Source organism: Solenopsis invicta, chromosome 13 (genome assembly GCF_016802725.1).
Source record: "Solenopsis invicta isolate M01_SB chromosome 13, UNIL_Sinv_3.0, whole genome shotgun sequence".
Taxonomy (NCBI): domain Eukaryota; kingdom Metazoa; phylum Arthropoda; class Insecta; order Hymenoptera; family Formicidae; genus Solenopsis; species Solenopsis invicta.
The window spans coordinates 4,601,829-4,625,260 of record NC_052676.1 but is presented as its reverse complement, the minus strand read 5'-3'; the positions used below and the strand labels follow the sequence as shown (position 1 = coordinate 4,625,260).

At 34.1% G+C, this 23,432-nt stretch overlaps 1 protein-coding gene across 8 annotated transcripts in view; it reads right to left on the bottom strand.

Annotated features, from left to right (window-relative positions):
* Positions 1–16,724: 16,724 nt before the first annotated feature.
* LOC105201728 (whirlin) overlaps positions 16,725–23,432 on the bottom strand; it is a 124,943-nt gene continuing 118,235 nt past the window's right edge. For 5 of the 8 annotated variants that reach the window (XM_039456813.1, XM_039456818.1, XM_039456814.1 and 2 more), the window contains 3 exons: positions 19,891–20,211; positions 18,630–18,708; positions 16,725–17,471 (listed from right to left, as the gene is read on the bottom strand). In XM_039456813.1, coding sequence (XP_039312747.1) covers positions 17,329–17,471; positions 18,630–18,708; positions 19,891–20,211 — 543 coding nt within the window. In that variant the 3' untranslated portion in view covers positions 16,725–17,328. The remainder of the gene's footprint in view (positions 17,472–18,629; positions 18,709–19,890; positions 20,212–23,432) is intronic. The other 3 variants (XM_039456815.1, XM_039456819.1, XM_026137017.2) reach the window with 1 other exon arrangement.

Sequence of the window (23,432 nt, the reverse complement as noted above, 5' to 3'; positions counted from 1 at the left end):
TATAAGTGAATGATGAGTATATTAAAGATTATTATCAAGAAAATATTGTTTGCAAATGTAATTATTATTTAAAAGAATTAGAAGAAAAATTAAAAATTTTTTTAGCACTAGAATGATATATTTTTATATGTGTATCGTATAATACCGTTTAATGCATGTTTAAAGAATTGCATGCATATATTTTTCAAATAAAATTCTATTCTGTAAAACCTAAATAAATATAAGTCGATTTAAAAAAATAATTTTTATAATAGTCGCAGAGTATAATAAATTTTTCTGGCGAATTATACGACTGATTTTTTTGGTAGCTATTTCGATAGATGCTAAACCGCGAAGTAATGTGCGAATCGATCCACCCTCGGATCGAAAAAGCCTTGCACGTGTTGTTGAAAATTAGATCGACATGTGCGGCTGGTTACGGTTCGTTTAATCCACAAATTCAATGGAAGCTTAGTCAAATTGCATTTCTAATTCCCTCGTTTCATTTCTCACTGCACGCTTGAAAAAGTACGCTGACACCTCCATACGTTTCGTACTAAAAAAATTTATCGATCAAACGCGATCGAGTTTTATTTTTCAAATTAATAATAATAATAATTTGTCCTGACAAGACAGTTGATCAAACTTCTCTGCGAAATGTTAAAACTGTTGTGCAAACGTTGAAGTAAAATTTTAAAATAAATTTAATTGAATTTACAATTTTGTTTATGCACGACTTTAATTTAGTGTACGATTTAATTTGTCTTAATTTAACGTAATTTTATTTAAAATATATAGAAGTTATGAATTTGCAATTAAAGAAAAACTTTTTCCCGAAACACGTCTTTGCAGATTATACAAATGTGGCAATCCACGACCCTCGCGCGGTCCTTAACAGGATTACGCACCACGTGCACGTTCATTTTGTAAAAGGGTCTCGTCCCTCCATATCGATCAGCTGAGAGTTACGTATAGTATAATGTTCATGTAAACAGCGAAGAGAGATTCATTTGTATGTACTTCTATTTTTGGTATTTGTGTAAGCTCTCGCGCTTTTCTCACTTCCAACGAGAATCAATTTCTAAATATTTATTTTTCAAATAGTAGATATTTTGAAGTCTCAAATATGAATATATATTATTTCTCCTTTATATTATTTTAATATAAAATATTTATGATTTATTATGATTGCTTCGCAATTTTATATATAGATTTGAAATCATTAATTTATATCTTTAAAGATCGATTATTAAATGACTGAACAATTAAATAATAAAAAGTTTTTCTAAAAGAATATGAGAATATATGGCTGGCATGACTATAGGGCTATAGGATCATGTTATTCATTTATCATTCATTGTTTATTATTCTTTATTTTAGATATATCTTTTTTCCCTTCGTAATCTTCATTTTATTGCGGTCTTCAATGATATAAAATTCGCGATAAAAACGCGAGCTGAAAATAAATGTTCCTCTTTATCTTGCATTTGCAAGACTTCGCCACTTGTTGAAGACGTCGGCAGGGTAATTCGGATGGAACGGCTCTTGATACAATTTTAGTGCGATCGATGGTTAGGTCGGTGTTTTATGGCGCGTGCAAAATATACCAGGACGCTCTTCGGCATTCGTGCGTTTCTTGTTTCTCACGTCAAATACTGCGTCCAAATCTCACGCTGGGCGAATGACGCAAACGAAAACAAGCTTAGCGGCTCTTGTCTACGAGGCAAAGCAGATGCTTCGTATTCGCGAAACTTACGAAGCGCGTAAAAAATTTCAATTTAAAGCAAAACTCCTCGTTTTATTTGCTTTTTCTTTGAGAAAATGATAAAGAGGCGCCAAGGATTTATAGCAATTAAGTCAATAAAGTTTCAAAGTATCTGTTGCAAAAATATTAGCAACGGATATTTTAAAATACCTTTAAATATACTGTATATAGAATATACAAGAAAATATTTTGCTATAAATTTTTGATACAAATGTTTAGTTATTCCATTTTTATATTATTTTTTTTTATATTTAAATTAATAATTAAGGAAGAGTAAAAAAAAGAACATTTGAAAGAAATAAGTAAAAGAGCTGATTTCTGTGAATATTTTATTTATTATAAATTTATTTTAAATAATAAAAATAAGTATAACATATTAATCCGAATTATATTTACCAAGACTACTTTAGAAGATTTATAATTTATATCAGAATTTATCATCCAATTCCATTTATAATTTTACAATTAATAAAAAATGAGCGAAACGTTTTATAAGTTTAGTGAAACAAAGTGAGCAGAATCAATTAAAATTTTTTTTTATTTGTTGCTAAAAGGTTGCCAAAGAAAAAAATTTGTTGCTCTGTTAGTTTTTTTTAAAATAATGTTCCGCTAACGGAAAATTAAGTCAGCAGGACAACATATGTATAATAATGAAATTGAATATAAAAATAACATTCAAATTTGTTGCTCACAAAATATATTAGTTTCGATTTTGTTAATCGTTCAACAAATATACACGACAGCGGAAAACTCCTTAGCAGATAGATAAAGAATAACAATCAGAAAATAATCTGTTGCTCTTATGATTATGGCACCAAAACTTTTCATTCTCAGATATTATAACATCGAAATATACCATGACTCAAATTAATTGCTAATGGCATTATATTAAAAATAATTAATTTATCTGAGGAACGCGAACGCCGAGTTCTATAATCAAAATTAACATATTTAATAAGCAAACAAATTCTGTTGTTATTTTTATATCTAATTTCATTATTATACATATATTATCCCGTTAACTTAATCTTTCATTAGCAAAACATAAAAAAAAAAATTAACAGAGCAACAAACGGTCAACGAATAAAAAAATAGTTTTAATTGATTCTGCTCACTTTGTTCCGCTAACTTATAAGACCGTTTTCCACTACCCCGACTAAGCAGGAAGTAATATATCGATTTTCGGCGAAACAATCGGAGAAACACCATCACGAGACAATGGTGCTCCTTGCAGTGATGGTTCTTGCTACATTACAATAAATATCGTATGTTACAGATATTCCTCGAGATGGACAACGACGAGAAGAGGATAACACCCATCGTCGCCGACTTGTAATAAAATAAACGAACCGCAGCCGGTTCGTCGCGTCGCGCGTTTATTCCGGGAGTGCCGTTAAATACTTATTGGACTAAATAGACTTTTTCCATAACTCCCATTTGATAGACTCCTAGTTAGAGGGCCGGGAATCGCACCCCCGCTGCTTGGCAGTGGACATCTCAATGAGGCGTTGCCGCAACGTCTCATGCCGAGTGCCCTAAGGCTTTCTTAGATCCTTGATACCTTTTTTGGATTCTTTGGATTTGGGGTTCGAGCTAGGTGAATTACGTTTCATCTGACTATGCACGAGGTAATGCCGGGTCGCATGTAGCGCGGCTGTCTGGTTGTGTGAGGCTAACACGCTCTGTCTCTGGCGATCGGTTCGGTCCTAAGCGGTAAGAGTTCGGATCGGTTGCCTTGGATTCGCGCGTTTCTCTTGCTCTCGTCCACCATCCTAAGACTTTCTTAGATCTTTGATACCCTTTTTGGATTCTTTGGATCTAGGGTTCGAGTCAGTGAATCGCGTTTAATCTGACTTGGTCAGAACTTAGCCTTGTAGGTTAAGCTTGTGGCGAGAGGCTGGCTCTCATTTCCTGATTCGTCTAAATGCTAGACGTCGGCAATGAGTACCTTCTTCTCTCGTCCTGCTGAAGTGTCTTGTCGACGCCGCTTGGATATAAGATCCAGTGGGACTGATTAAGATGATCCGTTGGCTGGGCGTATGAACGAGTCAATTTTAGACGTGATTTTTGTGAGGCAAAAGGCGTAGGAATTCAATACCATTGATTTCGTTTTCTTCCGCGTGGGGCTTACCCTTGTTCGGGGGCGGGTACGCGTGCGTTTTACTCGCCGACTCGGGGTGTTGAATCCACGGGAATCCCTCTAAATGGAAACTCATATCATGGGTTTTATAAACCCGAAGTGCCGCAGTATCGCGCGAAAAACTTTATGAATAATAAGTCCACGCGCGCAAATTTAGTATTATGCGCGAGTGTTCCGCGTGTGTAACAAGTGGAAGAGGACAACCTTGAGAACACTGAGAGGAGGAGGAGGCCTGGGAGAGGCATCAGGCCCCAGCGGAGCAACCTTGGGGTAAATATAATTTCCTATTTATATAAATTTAATAATTTTTCTTCCTTCAATTTGATCTTAAAACAATAAATTAAAAAAAGTTACTTAAAGAAAATTTACAGAAAATGTTATACACATCTAGAGAAAAATTATATTTAAATTGATGAAATTGTTTCTTTAACTTGATTTTTTTAAGTTGAAGTGAAAATACCTTTGAAGAAAATAAACATTTATTTGGTTTCAAGAAATGACGTTATCAATCTTTCTTAAAATAATTAAATTGTTTGTTTAAATGATCGGTTTAATTTGAATAAATAATTATTTAATTCAAAGAAAGTACTGGCAGAAAGGTAAGACACAATTTGGTTATTCTGATTTTAAAAATATATCTCTTTTATTTAAAGAAAGATTTGCGTTGCATAATCAAACTGTTTCTTTAATTCTAATAAAAGGAACAATCATAAAATTTTTTTGAATCAAAGAAATTTTTTTAACAGTATAGCAATACACAAATTTCTTTGAGTCATACAAATGTTTTTTGATTTAAAGAGACTCGTTTCTGAGTATATAAAAAGTAACTTTTTACATGTCGATTATTTTGAGCACCGTTTTAATTTTTGGATGTTATGTTTGTGTGTTACAGTATTATCGTAGCTTCGTGGCTGAGTATCTCCGCTCGTTGCGCATCGGTCGGTGAGTCAGTAATAAATTTTCTCATTATATTTAAGGTACAAACAAAAACAAAAGAGGTACAAACGGATACAAACGAAGTATAATTGATATGTATTAAGCATTTTTGTTTTTTATAAATTTGGGCGCTAACTTCACACCGGTTATATTCTCGTATTATTATTCATTTATAAATTTTATATTCTGATATACCTATGTACATGTGAATGTAAATGTTTTTATTCAATTTATTATGAATAATAAAAATGACAACGTTCGAATTATACTTGAAAGACCACTTTAGACAATTTACAATTTATTTCAGAATTTATGTTAGAATTTCATTCATAATTTTATATTCTGATATATTTATATGTACATTTGACATATACTTTACACATACATTGTGTTATAATTTTTCAAATTATTCTCATGCCGCACGGCATATATAAATATCAGATATATTTTTGATCAATTTGTTACATTAATTAGTTTTTGATTTGACTTCACAGCCGTACCGTATCACGCGCCATCGGAATAAAGCTGACCATTTTCAAATTTATCGATCGATAAAGAATCTAAATTTGTGCCAAGAGCCATCGCGACCCATTTAATTGGCAAACAATGATTAAGCGTGCTTCTAAATATTCATAATCACGCAGCGTAAACTCCTTTATGTTGGTAATACATTAAAAAGTAAATTTTACGAGGATTATTCAAGGTACATCGCGCGGGCAGCCGGTCGCGAAATTGCGGCAATCGTTACAGTTTTCGGTATTTCAATTTGTATTAAATTATTTCCATTTACTTTAAAATCAATAATTGATAAATATGCAGAACTAAAATAATTGCTAAAAATTATTTTTATTGATACTTATTAGTATTTTCAATTAATAATTAAATACCACAAATAATTAATAAAAATAACTATTTTTTGATTATTTAGTTAATTGTATCTCCTTTGTGTAATTTAAATATGGAACATTCAATAACGATTTTAATGGTATTTGTACATAAATAGTAACGTTCAAATAAAAATGAAATTCGTAAAGGGAAAAGGATTAGGGCGAAAAAGAGACGAGTCTGTTCCCCGTGGTGAACGTTTTATTCAATTATAGTAATAATAATCGTCATCATCGTAGTAATAATAATCACCATAATCATCATAATGATAAGAACAATAATGATAAAATGGCAGCGCGCGCTCGCACGTGCCATGCCGTGCCGTGAGCTACGCCTCCGCAATCGCCTTTTTAACGTGGCTCTACGTGGTCATGTACGTGTGAGTCGATGTTCACCTTGTTACTCTCATCTTTTCTCAACAACGTTGTTTCCTGCGAGGCGATACAATAAACTGACGAGTTACTCAATTAACGCAACCTAGCGCGCTGATTTCGTTTTTTGATCCATGCGCCTTGTGACTGTCCGTGTACTTTTTTTGTATGGTGGATGTGGGCGTATCGTTTCTATGTTTGTGTATGCGTGTGTATACAAGTTTCGATTGCAAAAGAGATGATCTACGAGACGCACATGAACGAGCTCTTGCGTATGTACAAATAGTAAATTATAATTACACATTGTTTTATGCGTCGCTTTTAACGGTGCGGACGCCCCATTATCACGTCACGTTGCGCCGTGCAGATAGTAATATTAATAAAGCCACAGCGTCAAATCTTCAATGTGTAAATTTCCGATTGATCTCCATTGTATCTTATTCATCGACAAATTGTCAATTGGTCCATAGACTTCGCATCGACTACTGCGTAAATCATTATCCAAGCAAGAATCTGTTTGTTAATCAGTGCTGGAGAAACAATAAAATAGATTCAATAGAAATATTTTTTTAATAGGTGTATTTAGATATAAAAAAAGATATTATTTGAAATAGGTATTTTGTGCAGCGAATACGTTTATTTGAAGTAAGATATTTATTATACATTTCGATGTTATGGATGTATAATTGCTTATTTACTATTTTCTATTTCTTAAGAATAGAAAATAGAAAATAGTAAGACTGAAAGAAAAAGCGAAACACATTTTACAGATATGGAGATGTAACTCAACTTTCTATAATCATGTTTTGAAATAAATTCACTTGTCACTGTTTACCAAATAACTAGGTTACATCTACACATCCGTATTAATGCTGGTTTTTTTTAAATTTTAATATTTTCTATTTTCTACTCTTGTGAAATAGAAAATAGTAAATAAACAGCAGAAAATAGAGAAAACTTATTTATCCATATGACATATCAAAATGTAAAATAAATATTTCTCAGCTACATTGTTATGCGGGACACTTAAAATGTATGACTGGAAGGAAAGAAAAGCAGAAAGCGTTAGAAAATAATGCGACACTTAAAATGCATGATTGAAAGAAAACGGAAAAGCAGAGAGCGTCAGAAAATAATAAAACAGCTTTTTCGGACCAACGTATACCATTTAAATTTCCATCAATTTAAATCACAGATGAATTATAATTGCAGATCCCTTTGACCAATTGCCTCTCCTTTGTATGTTAATCGCAAGGAAGTAGAGCAACAGTCGCATATGCATCCATCGCAATAATAAAATATAATAGAAGAAAATCAGCTGGCGTGACGTAATAATAGCGCGTTCCTATATTTTTAGGTTTCCGCTTATTTTTCTCCCTCACACTCTTTTCCAATTGATAAGTAAATAGGAGTTACGCGAGATTCTGCGTTAGTTGTTGCTCTCTTTCTCTCTTTTTGTGTGTTTGTTGCTTAATAAAATTTCGATTGATTCTCTTACACAATCTTCGAACGACGCAACGTCATCGTGCCACGTGAGATACCCTTGGGTTTTTACGTTCTTTGTACGAGGGATATGAGATTACGCGTTAAAGCCGGGATCGGGATTTGTTCCGGTCGGGAAAAAAGATTATTTCGTAAAAGAGATGGAAACTAATGAGATTATAAAATTCGTTATATATGTAAATCTTCCCTTCTTCCTCAAAACTGGCTCGCGCGATTTTTAATCTAAATGTAATTGTACTTTTTTTCTTTTCTCGTCGAAAGCGAGATCGTCAAGGGAAAATTCCGGAGAATTGGGTCACTCACTCTCGTCGGAGAAAAGTGTCGGTTAAGAAAGATTAAGAGCTCACTCTCGGGACTCGATTCGGAGCGCGGCCTAATCAGCGCGCGACCGTAAAATATCGTACATCTAATGCGCGTGCGAAAATAAATGACGTTAGTCAAGAAAAAAACTACGAGACACTTTGCTGATTAATTAACTCTAGAATACTATTGTAAATTTGACGCGCAATCCGCAGATTGAATTTGTTAGTGTGCTCTTTTAATTTTTTCTTTCCTTTTAGGTTAATATAATTAGGTCATTTGCGTTTATGAAATAAATTATAAATGTTTCTTATAAATAAACATCACTAAATTAATATGCTTAAATTATGTTCTAAATAAATATTATTCAATATCAATAGCGTTCCAGGGATAATTCGATGCCAATGTCTCTTCGGTCTTTTCTCTTCACGTCGCCTTGCTTAAAATTTTCAAAGTTAAATTTTGTATTTAAGAATGTGTGATAAAATTTCGAAGATAATTAACCATTACTATAATATTTTGCTAAGCTTTGATGCTTTACGTTATAAATAAATTCAACAATTATTTTATTACCCTAGATTTTATCAAATGCGGATGGTCGTTTGACCAGTGAAGTGCTGCCATACACCCTTAACTTCGTTCTTCAAATAAAACGAAAGAAGCAATAGATTTCTGCATGATTATTAAGACCGCGTTTGTTACGATCGTTTTTCAGCGTGCTACCGAGTGTCCCGCGACATTCGTTTTCTCTCGGAAGGCGGGAAATGGAATTGGAGTTGTGTGTCAGGTGTCTCACGCGTTTCCCTCAGGTGTCAACAGGTATTTCCCTCTCGCATAACGTTTCCCAATAGTTTTCGATTTTTAAAAGCGATAAGGCATTGTCGGATATGTCAGCTGAGATCTTCGAAACGTTTCTGGGATTGCGGTTAAACATCGAAAGCTTTACAAAAATATCTCATCTTATTTTATCTCTCTGTCAAGTCCCCTTGTAGTATATTTTTCTCCCCCGTCGCTTTTCTCGAAATCCTCGAGCTATCCCCTCATCCTTTCTCGACTTTCGAGTCTGGCGCGACCAATATTCGTTCGACGATTTGACGAATTTTCTCCCTCTCTCACTTGTCCGAATGGAAACGAGAAGCGCAAACTCGTTTCCCTCGTTTGTCCCGTCATTCAGCGCGTTCACCTTTGCTTTTACAGCTCCTGTCTTAATTACTGTTCCCGCTCTTTCTCCCACCGCGACGTAGTGATTATTAAAGCGACTTGTCATGCTCCCGTGCGTGCTACAAAAGAATAGCGAAGAAAAGATTCAAATGTGCTCCGGGAAATCCTTCTCGGATTGCTGTTGTCTCCCTCTTACTTGTTCACCTTCTTCCCCTTCGACATGACGATGTCGATTGAAGCCGCCGTTGTCGTTTGATGGATATGATTAAGCGCAAACTTTTTGGCACATTTGCTGAAATCTCGGGCGATTAAATCCTCGCAATATGACGATTGCGTTTAGGTAGAATATATCCAAGCGAAGACTTATTATTACTTTATAGCTGCGTAATTATAAAATCTTTGCTTTCGAAATGCCAAGCGATTCACTTTACTGAATTTAAATTTTATTCTGAGCTTTGTTATTAGGCATCAATGGTGTGAAATATTAAGCATCCGTTTTCACGCAAATCTACCCTGATGAAAAGTTCTCATGATATTTCATAATATTTTTAAGAATTTTTCGAATTTTAAATTTATAAAGATTTCTAAAGAAAATATTTTGAACTGCTCAAGATTTGATAAGTTTTCAAAAATTAGTAAGGTTGGATATGTATTAATATGTTTTTTTAACTAAAATTTTTAAAGCTAACGACTTATAAAATTAATTTAGTTACATTAAAAATTATATAAACAGAAAACTATTTAAAAGTTGCGTTTTGATTAGATTAAATTAAATTAAATTAAAAATAAATTTGAAATTATGCGTATTAAATTAGAAATTTGTAAATTTTTAACGTTAGATTTCTCAAAACAATTTATAATATGAATCATCAAACTTTAATATTTTATTATAAATTGAGTTTATATGAACAAAGAAATTTTTATGTACAAATGTGTCTTTCTAATTTTATGTTTTACATAGATGAATTTTTAACTTAAACAAAAAAATGAATAACTTAAATTTTATCAGTGTATCAAAAATAATTAGCTAAGATAAAAAATTAACTAAGTTAAGTTAAAAGTTATTAACATTTGAACTTTATTATTTAATTTTTCAACTAGTTACTACGCAATCCTGGAAATTATACAATTATAGAAACCTTAGAATATTTTCGAATTTACATATATAAATAATTCTAGAAAAGATTTAAACTTCCTCAGTATGCCTTTACAAAATTTTTGAATATTTGTATAAAAAAATCTGAAAGATTTTCTAAAAGGTTATAAAATTGTATAAAGATCCTGTAATTTATATTAATTCGGAAATTCTAAAAAATGTATATGAATAATATTCTAAGAAAAATTTTCATCAAGGTATTGAAGTACAAATTCAAAAATACCAAAACGTCAGTCATTAATGTTTGACGGAATAAAAATGGAATATTTTACTCATTTGTGGACAACATTCACGTATCGTATCGACGAGGGATTAATCGCCCGGATAATGTGATTAAGTGTCTTTCTTCGCTCGCCTGTTCGGCTCAATTTGGCATTCATACAGCTGCTCGCACGCGTATTATATTCTACAGTTTTAACAATTTTTTTTATTTTCTTTTACTTTAGTCGGCAAAATCGCGGACGATCGAGTCGTGTCTCCTCTCCGGCAGATGCGTGATTAGCGTATTAAAATACATAATATGCTTGTCATTATGCACTACTCAATTCCTGCTCTATTTATCGCTTACCTATATGAAGATAACACTTAACAAGTACTATATCTCGGAGAGATTTATTTATTCGCGCGAAACGCATCTATTCATCGGAATCATGCAAGAATGGGATGCGCTTATTGACTATGGTGTCTCGCTACTCTCGCAGGATGAATTCCCAGAAAACTCTTTCCTGACTCGAGGAAAAAAAACATATCACGGTTCACTGAGCATTGTGCTCGGTTATAAATCGTACGCAATATTGCAAAAATCAGGCGAACATCGCAGCAGCCAGTTTTCTTTGACTTTACAGGTACAGTTAGAAATTCAATTTATATAAAAACCTATGAAAAATGTGGAAAGTATGTGTGATAACGCACGGTGTGAATTAGCTGAATCAGTTGAGCCGGGACTAGACGTTTCGGCGTCCGAGGCAAAAGATAAAAATGCGCCTTTTTCTCAGCAAGAACAAAATATATATTTCTTTCACGGTACGTAAAATATAATGAGAAATAATAATAATAATTAGTGATATTTAATACATTAATATTAATTTAATAAGAACATATAATCACTCGTACAAGTATACGTTACAACAGATAAAGGCCGCTATTCAGAACGCGCTTATGAAGATGTTAGCGCGCTTTCTTGTCTTTCTATCATTGTGTTGCATCTAATGAACGATAAAATAGAATGACGAAAAAGCGCGCCAACATTTTTATAAGCGCGTTCTGAATACAATACATGCATGTCATAAATGAACGAAAAGTTACCAAAATCACAGTAAAATCAGAGTATGTACAGAATATATATCTTATATTTATAATATATAGATAATATTAATTTTTGTAAAAATTCACAGAAATCATATCTTTTTACTTAAAGTAATACTTTTCGTGCCTCGATAGCTCGCAGAATCGCCAATAATTCTATCGAAATTTATATTTTTACGCTGAGAGAAAAAGTTACTAAATTTTAACAAATATTTGTTTGAATAGTTGCGATGAAATATTTATTAAAAGTAAATAAATATTTATTTAGTACAAGAATCACTAATTTAATATAACTATCATTTTTTTTATTCAATAAATATTTATGTGCTGTAAGTAAATATTTCATTGTACCTATTCAAACAAATATTTGTTAAAACTTAGTAACTTTTTCTTTCAGTGTACATATTTCATCTCCAATTGCAAGAATTCTCATAGTTGAGAGATTTTTCTTAACTTAGTGATAATCTTAAACAACTTCTTAGCAAATTAATTAAAATATGCGAAAATTTTTTTTATATTGCCACATTTGCGATTCTTCAAAATTTCTACATAAAGCAAGTGCCTCGTTCGCCACATCCTGGTCCCGGCGTTGTAAATTAGAAAGAGAAAAATGTAAAAATTCGTCTTTGTTCGAGACGGCCGCCTTTTTCCTAGGGTCAGAGCTTTCGTCGAGGGATCTTTCCGAGATCCTCTCGTTCGCGCAGGATCCTCCGCGATTTCCCGTTGCTTGAACTCGAACTCCATCAGGCCCTTACTATATGCGTACGCACACACACACACACACACACACACTCTCTCTTTCTCTCTTTTTCTCTCTCTTTCTCTCTAAGCTTATAGTTTCTCTTTCGAAAATACCGTCCTTTTATTTTTTAATATTTTCTGCTTTATCTTTAAATTATTTCCCCCCTTTCGGCGAGACGCTTGACGCCCAGAGTAGTTTAGGTACGATTTTTTTTTTGCACAATTCCACTACGGTAGTTTTTCATACCATAATACTTAATATGTACATGTATAAATATGTGTACCATAGTGTGTACGTGAGTAATATACTTCTTTAAGCCTCAACAACGGTTCGCAACGTAACAAGTCGACGCCCATCGTCTCGATCTCGGGTCAAGATCGTCGTTAATTCCGCCCCGATGACGGATCATCGACGCACTTCGGCCATATACTCGACAGTCAAAAAAATATTTATTCATTAACCCTTCCTCGGGTCACGATATATTTGTCGCGCGCACGAAGTTTCTCAAAAATTATACCCTTTCTCTATTTATTAAATATCGATTTCATTTTCACCTAGATTCTAACGCAATCTTTATCACAGACGTTGCAGGATAAATCAGAAAAAAATACTGGTAATTTATAAAGGTCGATCACCCCTTTAGCGATCACCACATTGATCTCTGCGAAAAGACAACGAAATGTTGTATTTTTCGTTCAATATTTTTTTTTCTAATTTTGATGTGAGATACAGTTACGTTATTAATTGGAAAGATTGCATGCGAGTGTTTGTTCGCGAGTATATCGCGCGCCCGAGGGGTTAAAATCTTCTAACACACAACTGACAACGCAATAAACGAACAACGCGTTTCAACGTCCTAGCGACGTCTGATCAACGTTTATATCAACTACGTCAATGTTAATCTATACAGTATAACATTTAACAGACTATTAAGCGGTATTAGGCGCGATTTCGAGGACCAGCCGAACGACACCTAATCACTCGAATTAACGAGAATCTTGATCAACAGAACTGCATTCGAGAAGTAGAAGGAAGTGCCTAGAACTGTCTTAGGTGTTGGATATCTAGTTAAAATTTAAAAAGGTACAATAACGAGAAAATCAAGTCCGCATTGTGCTACAAAATTACCAGAATTTTAGAATGACCTTTTTCAAAGAAAACATTTTTTTCAATAAAGTTTTTACGTTATTTTACACAAAGGACGACAGGTAAAGTGGATTGATTTTTGCCTCCGGAGTCGCAAGTAAAAACGATGTGCTTTTTTTGGTAGTTTTTGAGCTGTTGAATCTGATTCTGATCTCTAAAATATTTTAATTTGTTGGAAATGTATTAAAATCAGTATATGAAGCTTATTAAACATGCAGTATCGTAAATTGTTGAGCTTTATGAACGTATACTAATTCATGTTTTTCTATTAGTGAAACATGACAATGCTCTCCTCTCTAATAGTTCATGTGCTATTTGATGAAAAAAAATAAAAATAAAAATATTAATATCTAAAATAGAGGCATTATTATTAATAGGAACTATTTTAAATCTTGATGACGAAATTTGAGAGTATTGTTGTTCATTATGTCTTTCAAGAACTTTTTCCAAGAGCATTTTGTATACTATTATAGTATTTTACTATTGGAAATTATAAGATTCGTGGAAAAAGTATTTTTGAGCACTCTTTTGCCAAATAAGGCTTTCTTCAGTTATTTAATAATTTACGTATCGGTCGATTTTCATTTAATATTGTTTATTATATTACAGTTTTACACTTTTATTAGTACGAGAGAATTGTTGAATGCGTACCAATCTTTTAAAGTGTACTTATTTAATATTTTACATTTTTATCTTATATTAGCAACATGTGACAAAAATAAAAAATAAATAAGAAATGAGTAATATATAGACAAAAATTTAAAAATTTATCACATAGAAAATTTATCAGATAGAAAATCAGGTACATCTGATGTAAATTTTTCATCAACTTATATAGCTGATAATAACGTAATTATGTAATTCTATTTTAAATAGTTATACTTTTACAAAAGATGGCTTGTCATAGAATATTTTACATTCATTGTATGTACAAAGTCAAGCCAGTTTTATTGAATGTTTTTACATCTTTATTTTTGTTATTTATTAATTATTGAATATTTTTTCAATGAATTACTAATAAAATAAATATTAGTAAGTGGTTTTTTATATTTTTAATAACTTTAATTCTTAAATTCGGTATTTTCAAAGATAATACGTTTTTAGCCACCGGTTTTCCAAATCACATCTTAGTATGTTACAAAGACGCTTATAACAAATTAATTTGTTAATACTAAAAGGTTTAACATGTAATAATAGATGGTTGAAACGTTATGTTACAATTTCGAACTTTGATTTGCACAAAACAGCTCTAAGCGCGAAATATAATAAAAAATAGCTAAAGTGGTACGCATTTGGCAACTCTCCTCTATATACCTTTTTCAAAATAGCTTTTTACTTATTCAATAGTTTCTAATAATACTTCCTTGACAAATTAAAATTTTCCAAAGATCGGAATTAGATCCATTAGCTCAAAAACTATTTAAAAAATTATACAGGTTTTACTTGAAACTCCAGGGACAAAAACCGACCCATCTCATATTTACTTTACGAATTCTATTATTTATTTATTATCCACATTATTTGATTTAATTTGTGTCACATAATTAAATTAAATTTAATTCGCGTCGCTCTCCTCCCTTATTTTAACTTATCCCCAAGAGTTCCAAGGCACGCTAAGCCTCTCCCGAAATAATGAGCTTTCGATCACGTCCTTCTACCTTTCGGATACAAAAGCCACCCGTAACTCTCATAATTAATCAACAGCGCGATTAATCTCGACTTCAGCCGACGCGACCTCGCGCCATCGAAATACGGAGATTTCGCGCGAATATATCATCTGTGTCGAACGTGGGTGTGTGTGGTGTCTGTGAGAGTGTGTCTGTGAGGTAATCGTTCACGCAACTACACCAGTGTGAGCATGTAGGTCCGCCCCTCCCGTCGTTGTCCTTCCTCGCGCATTCCGTCGAATTCATTTCCCCTCTCCCTCCCCTATCCCCCTCTTTATCGAATCGATCCCTTATCGATTAGTAGCTTTTTATTAGCATATGTAAAGAGCTTGCGTTAGTTAGTTTTGGCACATTGCGCGATCCTTCCGTCCGTTTTCTCTCAAATAACCGTGAAGTAACCACCAACGCGAGACGGTGCGACCGTTGAAAAATAAAATATACGATCTTTTTTTTTTCTCTCTATCTCTGCGCTTTAGCTTCGGGGGTCCTCCGAGGGTCGACAGCGCTCTCGCGTCTCTCGTTACGTCGAGCCGCGTCCGCCTGCTCACGACGACGATCGCGCAATTAATTGGTGAACAGTTCTGTGATTCGAGACGCGGGAACGGCGTTGCCAGAAACCGCGTGCCGAACGTAACTGTCCCGGATTGCTCTCGAAGTATATCATCGGCTGCTTCTTCCTATCGAACTGCGTCTATTACAAGAAGGTATGTACAGCGGTATGTATCGTATATACGAGGTGTGTTCAAAAAGTATCGCGAATTTTGTGTTTTTTCAAAAATTATTTATTTATTCATGAATATCTATTTTGTCCCCTTCAAAGTAATCCCCATGAGATATTATACACTTGTGCCAACGGTTTTTCCAATCTTCGAAGCACTTCAAAAAATCATTTTTTTTTATCTTGTTCAGCTCCTCCTTCGATGCCGTCTTTATCTCGTCAAGCGTAGCGTAACGTCGTCCTTTCATGGGCCTCTTCAGTTTAGGGAACAAGAAAAAGTCACAGGGGGCCAGATCTGGAGAATACGGTGGCTGCGGCATCATTAGTGTGTTGTTTTTGGCCAAAAAGTCGCAATTGAGCAATTGAGCAATTGAGCAATTTTGGTACGAATTTCGCGGCGACCCGTCTCATGCCCAAATCATTGATAAAAATCGAATGGCACGAGCCAATCGATATGTTTAGGTCCTCAGCAACTTCTCTAACGGTGATTCGACGATTGGCCAATACCATTTTCTCCACTTCATTAATTTTTTCGTCTGTTGTTGAAGTGCTCGGGCGTCCGGCACGCTCTTCGTCGTTCACATCTTCTCGGCCTTCTGAGAACATTTTGTACTACCGATAAACGTTGCTTCGGTCCAAGGTAGCTTCTCCGTATGCCACAGTCAACATTCGGAATGCATCCGCGCACTTAATTTCGTTTTTCACACAAAATTTGATACAGGTTCTTTGATCCATTTTTTTGAATAGGTAAAAATCGAAGACGATCCAAAACACGTGCAAGCAAAGCAGCTGTCAACAATTAAGTGAACATTCAAAATGGCCGAGCTTGTCGGCATAAGTGAGAGACATGAGTACCAACATAACGCCACAAAAAGATCGAAATTCGAATATACGTAACCCGCGAAAATTCAAAATTCGCGATACTTTTTGAACACACCTCGTATTATATATATATACAATAAAGTAACTTTTTCTTGCGGCAGTCTCGTGCCGATTTGCGGATCTCGCGCGCGAGGGGTGGAAAGTTTGCGGGGACGGGGAGAGGGGAGGGAGGGGGCGTGTTGCGACTCCGGCTACTTCGGCACGAGAGTCCAGGAACTTTCTAGGATCCCTTTTGTCCCTTGTGGGTAACGCGGCTCTCGCGTCACCTGGTGGCCCTGCCGAGCATCTCAAATCGAAGAAATTCTAGCAACGCCGGCCCGCGGAATCTCTCCGGCGTTCTCGCTCTTCATCCCTTCCGAAGAGTGTCTGTCTTCGAAATGTTGTCTTGTCAGCGGGCGAAGTGAAGTTCCCACCACCAGGGCCAGGTTAGACAATTAGCGACTGACCGACAGCTCGGCCGTCCGAGTCGAGAGAACTCGAGGAGGGACATCGTTAGTCTCTACGAGGCTGCTCTCCAAAATCTCAGATCCTCGCGAGAATTGGCGGATGTCCGACAGTGGTTTTTAGTCTCGATCGGACTCAACGGCGACGACGTTCGTGCTGGATCGCCGCCGGCCGAGCTTTGGTCAGATTGGGCTATGGTGGTTCCGGCTCGGAGGTGGGAGATTCCTGCTACGCCTCCAGGAAAATGAGCGCCGTCGGCTTCGGCTCCAGGTTGCTCTTCTTCGCCTCCACCACCAGGAACTCGATCTCGTTACGGTCGCGGCGCGCGAACGATTCCGCGATCAGTCGCGCGACCTCTTGATGGTGAAGCCCTGCAAGTGATGTGGAATTAATCAAATGCTCTAAGAGAATTAAATGTGGCGGTTTTACAGACACCACATATATTTTACTTTGTTAAAGTATCTAAATATTTTAGCTGGATTCAGATCTGAAAATAATTTTGAACCATCAAAATAATCGTTACGGATGTTCAAGCAGGATGAGCAATATGCTGCAAAAAGTTTTGACGTTCTAGTAATTTAATTTGAGAGTCCAACATAATTATGATGGTGACTCAGTTTTCAATAAAAATGTTGTTGTCTGGAGGGGGATAAATAGTGGTAAAATTAATTTTGGAAAAGAATCGATTTTTTAAGATTATATGAGGGCCATTCTCTCTTTTTTTTAAATAAAATTATATTTTTTATGTAATTATAATTCTTAATTCATAATGTGTATTTTATCTAATTCATAATAATCTAAGATGGTTTCTAGTTTATTCCAGTATATTTCAATACAAAGTATAAAATATCTCATAAACTATTGATTTGAATTCTATTTTAATAAGCACACTATTATTACAACGATATTCAATAATGCTTTTATTAAACATATTGTATTTAACGTTCTATACATATAACAACAACATGAATAAACATTGCCTGCTATGACTTGGAGATAATATCTTTAAAACGTTTTAACAATGTTTCATAAAAAATCAAATAGTCTTTTTAAAACGTGCAAATAATATTTTAAAACGTTATTTTAAAAATACATACAAAATCAACATTTTTAAATGCTTTTTAATGCTTCTTGTTTAACTTTTAATATTTAATGTTTCTCTTGAGACTTTTATACACAAAATAACTGAATAAATCATATTATGTAAAAGAAATCATACAATTCTATTAAAAAAATAATCTTAAAAAAAAAGTTATTTTGAAGACTGATTTTACGTCATTTATCTCTTTTTGGACCACATAATTTTTATCTGAATATGTTTTCGTCAATTACTCAATTTTCAAGATATTCTTTGTTTTACAATAAATTCTTCTTGTCTCAGAAATAAAGACCCGTTTATATGATCTTTTTCTAATGTTTAGTCGAAACAAATCTCTAAAATATTAAGTGTTTGATCAGATACACTTTATATATACAATGTATCAAATGCTTTACATAGATCCATTACATTTTGGCCTTGCTGGCGTTACCTTCAACTTTTTGACCGTCGACCTCGAGGATGAGCTGTCCGACTTCGAGGCCGCCAGCTTCGTAAGCTGCTCCGTTGTCCTGAAACGAATTACCGCATGCGTTAGTCACGTTTATAGCATAATACTGTGTATACCGGTGTGAAGTTAGCGCCCAACTTTATAAAAAACAAAAATGCTTAATACATATCGATTCTACTTTATTTGTACCCGTTTGTACCACTTTTCTTTTTGTTTGTACCTCAAGGGGTAAAATGTTATAAGGAAGTGAAAAAATGGCCAACGCCCAACAGATTTTTAAATTTTGCTTATGCCATTCGAAAGAGCATCGTTTGTATCCGTTTGTATCTCTTTGATTTTCGTTTGTACCTCAAGGAATTCGGACATAAAAAAAATTGAAAAGCGTAAAACTAAAAAGCGCTGTATATTCGAACCCTTTCAGGTACAAACGAAAACAAAAGTACAAACGGGTACAAACGAAGTACAATCGATATGTATTAAACATTTTTGTTTTTTATAAAGTTGGGCGCTAACTGCGCATCGGTATTGTTTATGCCACCATAAATGGCGTTGGCGATAAATTCGCTCGACGCATATTAATCGCGCGTTTCATTGCCAAGTTTTGTTCAAGTCAAGTGTCTGGCATCACGAGTAATGTTAAACGTATATCTCGTCCTAATACATTTCATTAAGAAGAAATTTAAAACATTTGACGTCACTGGCATGCTCCTCATTCTGCGTAATTACTTATATATTACAGATAGAAAAGAGATTTGCACGTCCAATCTCAAGAAATTGTTTTTTTTTTTTTTTTAATTTATGAGACCAAACGTAACCAGATGTGACATCTCGAATTAATGAACGCTTGACGTAAACTAAAAAATAAGAATATAGTATTGGTTTTTGCGTCTTACAATCAGCAAAGCGCAAATAATTATGACCAAAACATTATTAATACTATACTTTATTTGGCTATAATTTCAATTTTAATCGAACTTTTCTCTTAACTTTACTTGTCTTATATTACTTTAATTACCTTCTAGCTCAACGATCTGTGATTATATCTCCGTCAAATAAATTAATACTTTCCTTGCTTTAAATCAGCACTCTAGTAGCTTCCCTCTAAATTTAATCCTCTAATCCTCTTTCTTACTCCCACTCTGACTTCTAATCTATTAATCTTGCTTCAATTTTCCCTCTAATCCAACATTCTCGGTCTAATTTATCCCTTCGTAATTTAGCCGGTAACTTCAACAGAACTCACATGTATATTAATAATTCGGGGCAGTGGGTGCTTGGTGTTGGCGCCGCCCTCGATGGCGATGCCCAGAATCGACTTGGTCTTTTTCACGGTGATCCGCAGGTTGCCCTGATGATCGGGCACCACCAGGGCGCCGTCCTCCTCCCGTCGCTCCGACATCTCGCTACGGGTCAGCCGCTGCACGCTGTGATGCCGCCGCGGCGGGCCGCCCGCGGACCCACCCACGGCGGACCCGCTGCCGGAACTACCCTCCTCCAGAAGCTGTGCCTCCTGCATGTCGAAGCTCCGCGAGAGCTTGTGCGCGAGCTCCTGGAACGGGCACAACTTGCATTCGAACGGCGGTAATCGATCATCAGACTCCTCCTTCGGCCATTTCGCCGGATACCCGTCAGTAACACTCAAAAATCACTTGCGCTTTGTTCAAATCGCATTATTATGCGCTTCAAGTAAAACTAAATGTATCGGTGTACAAGTAAAGAGATTGTACATCTGCTATAAACTCTTTAGCATATACAATGAATTATGAAATCTCAAGAGTCTCCATTTTCTCTTGTTAATCTTCGACAGTTTTAAACAAATGTGATTATAAAGTCAAATTGCATTTGGATTCTCGAATTATAAAATGTATTAATTATTTTGTTGAATTGTTTTCAATCACACATTTAAATAAAAGTAAAATTTTAACTATATAGTAAGTTACAGTAAAATTTCAAGTTCGCTCAAATTAAAAATTTTTTTAATAATTTGAATTACAGTAATAATTTTATTGTACACAAAATTATACTTATTATTATTGGTGTTTATTGTTCTTATAACAAAATCATAATTTCATATATGGAAGATGGCGCAATGCGATTCGCGTCTTTTCATTCTTTAACGAATTTAATAAATAAAACGCAGTTGCTGACGCGTATCCGATTAATCAACTCGATGCACACGCACACATACACACAAACACACACGTACGACGATAGCACATAAGAGCTAAAAAAGGCTTATGTTATAGCATAATCGCGTGCACGCTGCAGTGGAAGAGCGTTCTGGTAGTCCTCACGCAGCTTCCGTGGTATAAAGTACTGTGAAATGACTGCTAACGATCCGTAGTAATTCTCCAGCTCTTGTAATATTAAAAACGCGTTATTCCGCGAGACTTTAATTCCGGTATCAATGTGCGAAAGTACTGATCGAAAGCTGATAGAGAAAAGTGTGTTTCAAACGGATGCATGTGTATATCTTTTCTTTCGAAATGCATTCTATCTATCCTCTCGATGCTTTCTCATTTCGCATGCCTTATCTAGCGTGCTAAAATCAAATGGGAATAATAGTGCGAAAATGGAAAGATATGTCTTAATTAAGAATAGCAGGGGATAGGTAGAAAAATTCAGAATAGCGAAAACTCGGTAAACTTTGATTCGTTAATAGGGATATGAATGAATTGAATACGAAATTCTTTTTTTTTCTTGTGGACTATTTATATTATACTTTAACAATAAACAAACTATTTTTGAAATTATAAAATATTAATACATGAAGCTGCTACAGCTTATCTCTCGTGCGGTGTAAATCCAGCACTGATTGTGCCAGAAAAAATTTTTTTAATGAAAAGAATACATTTTCTTAAAATTGTATATTTTTTCATGCGAGATTTGTTCTATTTAAGTAATAATATTTATTTTTAAGATATATTATCTTAAATATATAATTTTGTATCTACACATTTTTTACATTAAAATAATGATTTTATAAACAAGCTAAAAATATTATTAAACTTGTTTAAATTGTTTTCTTAGGATAAAAAATCTAATTATCTTGAATATAAATATAGTCTAACGGCAAATGTTTTCTAGAGCTGCAAGAAGAAACCAGTCCTTGATTAAAAATTATTTTATTTTATTTACATCAATATTTTAATTAAGAAATTTTTAACTTGATGGCATTACATTTCGGAAACTTTACATTATAGAATGAACTAGAATTTAAAATATCCGATAAAATTAACAAAATAGTGACAAAAAATGCAAAAAGGATGTAGATTACTGGCATAAAATAAATAACAATGCAAAATTGATTGTAATTAGATGTGTAGAAAATTTAATGCTCTTCGATTAGAAAAAAAAACGTTTTGATATCTTTATTTATTTTGGAATTATCCTTGCAAAATCACAAATTTACACCACGCAAAAGGGTGAAGTAATATAGCTTCATACGTTAATATTTTTTAACTCTTTCAAGTTTTTTTTATTGTTAATATATGCAATATAACTTACAAAATGTATAAATAACTTACAAATAGATTTTATATTCAATTCATTTTTATTTGTCTGTATTAACAAATCACAATTTATCGATTTTTTATTCATCCCAAACAATTTTACCTCCTTCAAGATACGTGAGCTGAATATATAAGGTCCACTTATTTTATGTTTTGAAAACTCTATCAAATAGAATTTTTTTAATTCTATTTTTCGTTTCAAAAATAAAGAATGAAAAAATTTCATTAAATAGAGTTTTGAAAAAAAAATTGAAAACTCTCTCAAGTACATTTAAAAAAAATTCTATTTTTAATTTTAAATATAGAGAATTAAAAAATTTTATTTAATAGAGTTTTAAAAAAAAAAAAAAAAACTAAGTAGACTTTGATTAGTCTACTAAACTTAGGTATTTTATGGAAATAAGATATCTATTTTTTGTCATTCTAACTTGAATGGCAAACCTTTAGTAAGAAAGAAGTTATTTATAGGGAGACATAACAGTGATTAGGTAATTTATACTTTATTTTAATTTTATTAGAAAAGATTTTAATCATAGGTAATTGGAAAGGTATGCCGGCAATGAAGTAATACAACTCTTCAGCTTTCCCGTTTTCCTTGCATACGATTCGACTCTCGCTGTTCCATTCCGCTTTTCCTTGCGTGCAATATTACGTCACCTTGTGTGCAATGTATGTGAATTATATGTGCTTGAGAGACGCAAGCATATAATGTACACATACGTGAAAGTACGGCTATATAAGTCGATATATGTATATAATAATATACGTATAGATCACAAGAATATATATGTATATATGTATATATATATCGAAAAATTGAGTCAACATGCTTGCTGATGGCAGGCTGGTAGCAGTCGAGTGTTGGTGGTGCTCGGAGAGAGATAGAGAAAGAGAGAGAGTGGTAGTTGTGGTGTGGTGGCGGTGGTGTTGTCGTTATCACAACTAATTGCCGCTATACTTGTTGCCGTCGGCGCCGATTTCTCAGTGCGATCGGCGACCGTCGTTTCGAGTGCGCAGCAAAAAGGATCGGCACATCGATAGCAGAGACACGTTTTCCAATCGCGATAGTATCGCCATAACGACGATATTACGGCCAGCTAACAAATTGTGCAGTTTACTTGTACGGCTAATTCTGACAATGAACTATAACGACGTCGCTAAGAACAGCTATCGGGTCTTTTCTATCGCGTCACCGGCTTAAAAATTGATCCCTTTAAAAGCAAGAGAGAAAGAGAGCAAATTGATAAGAAGAGAAAAATGCACGTAGTAATAG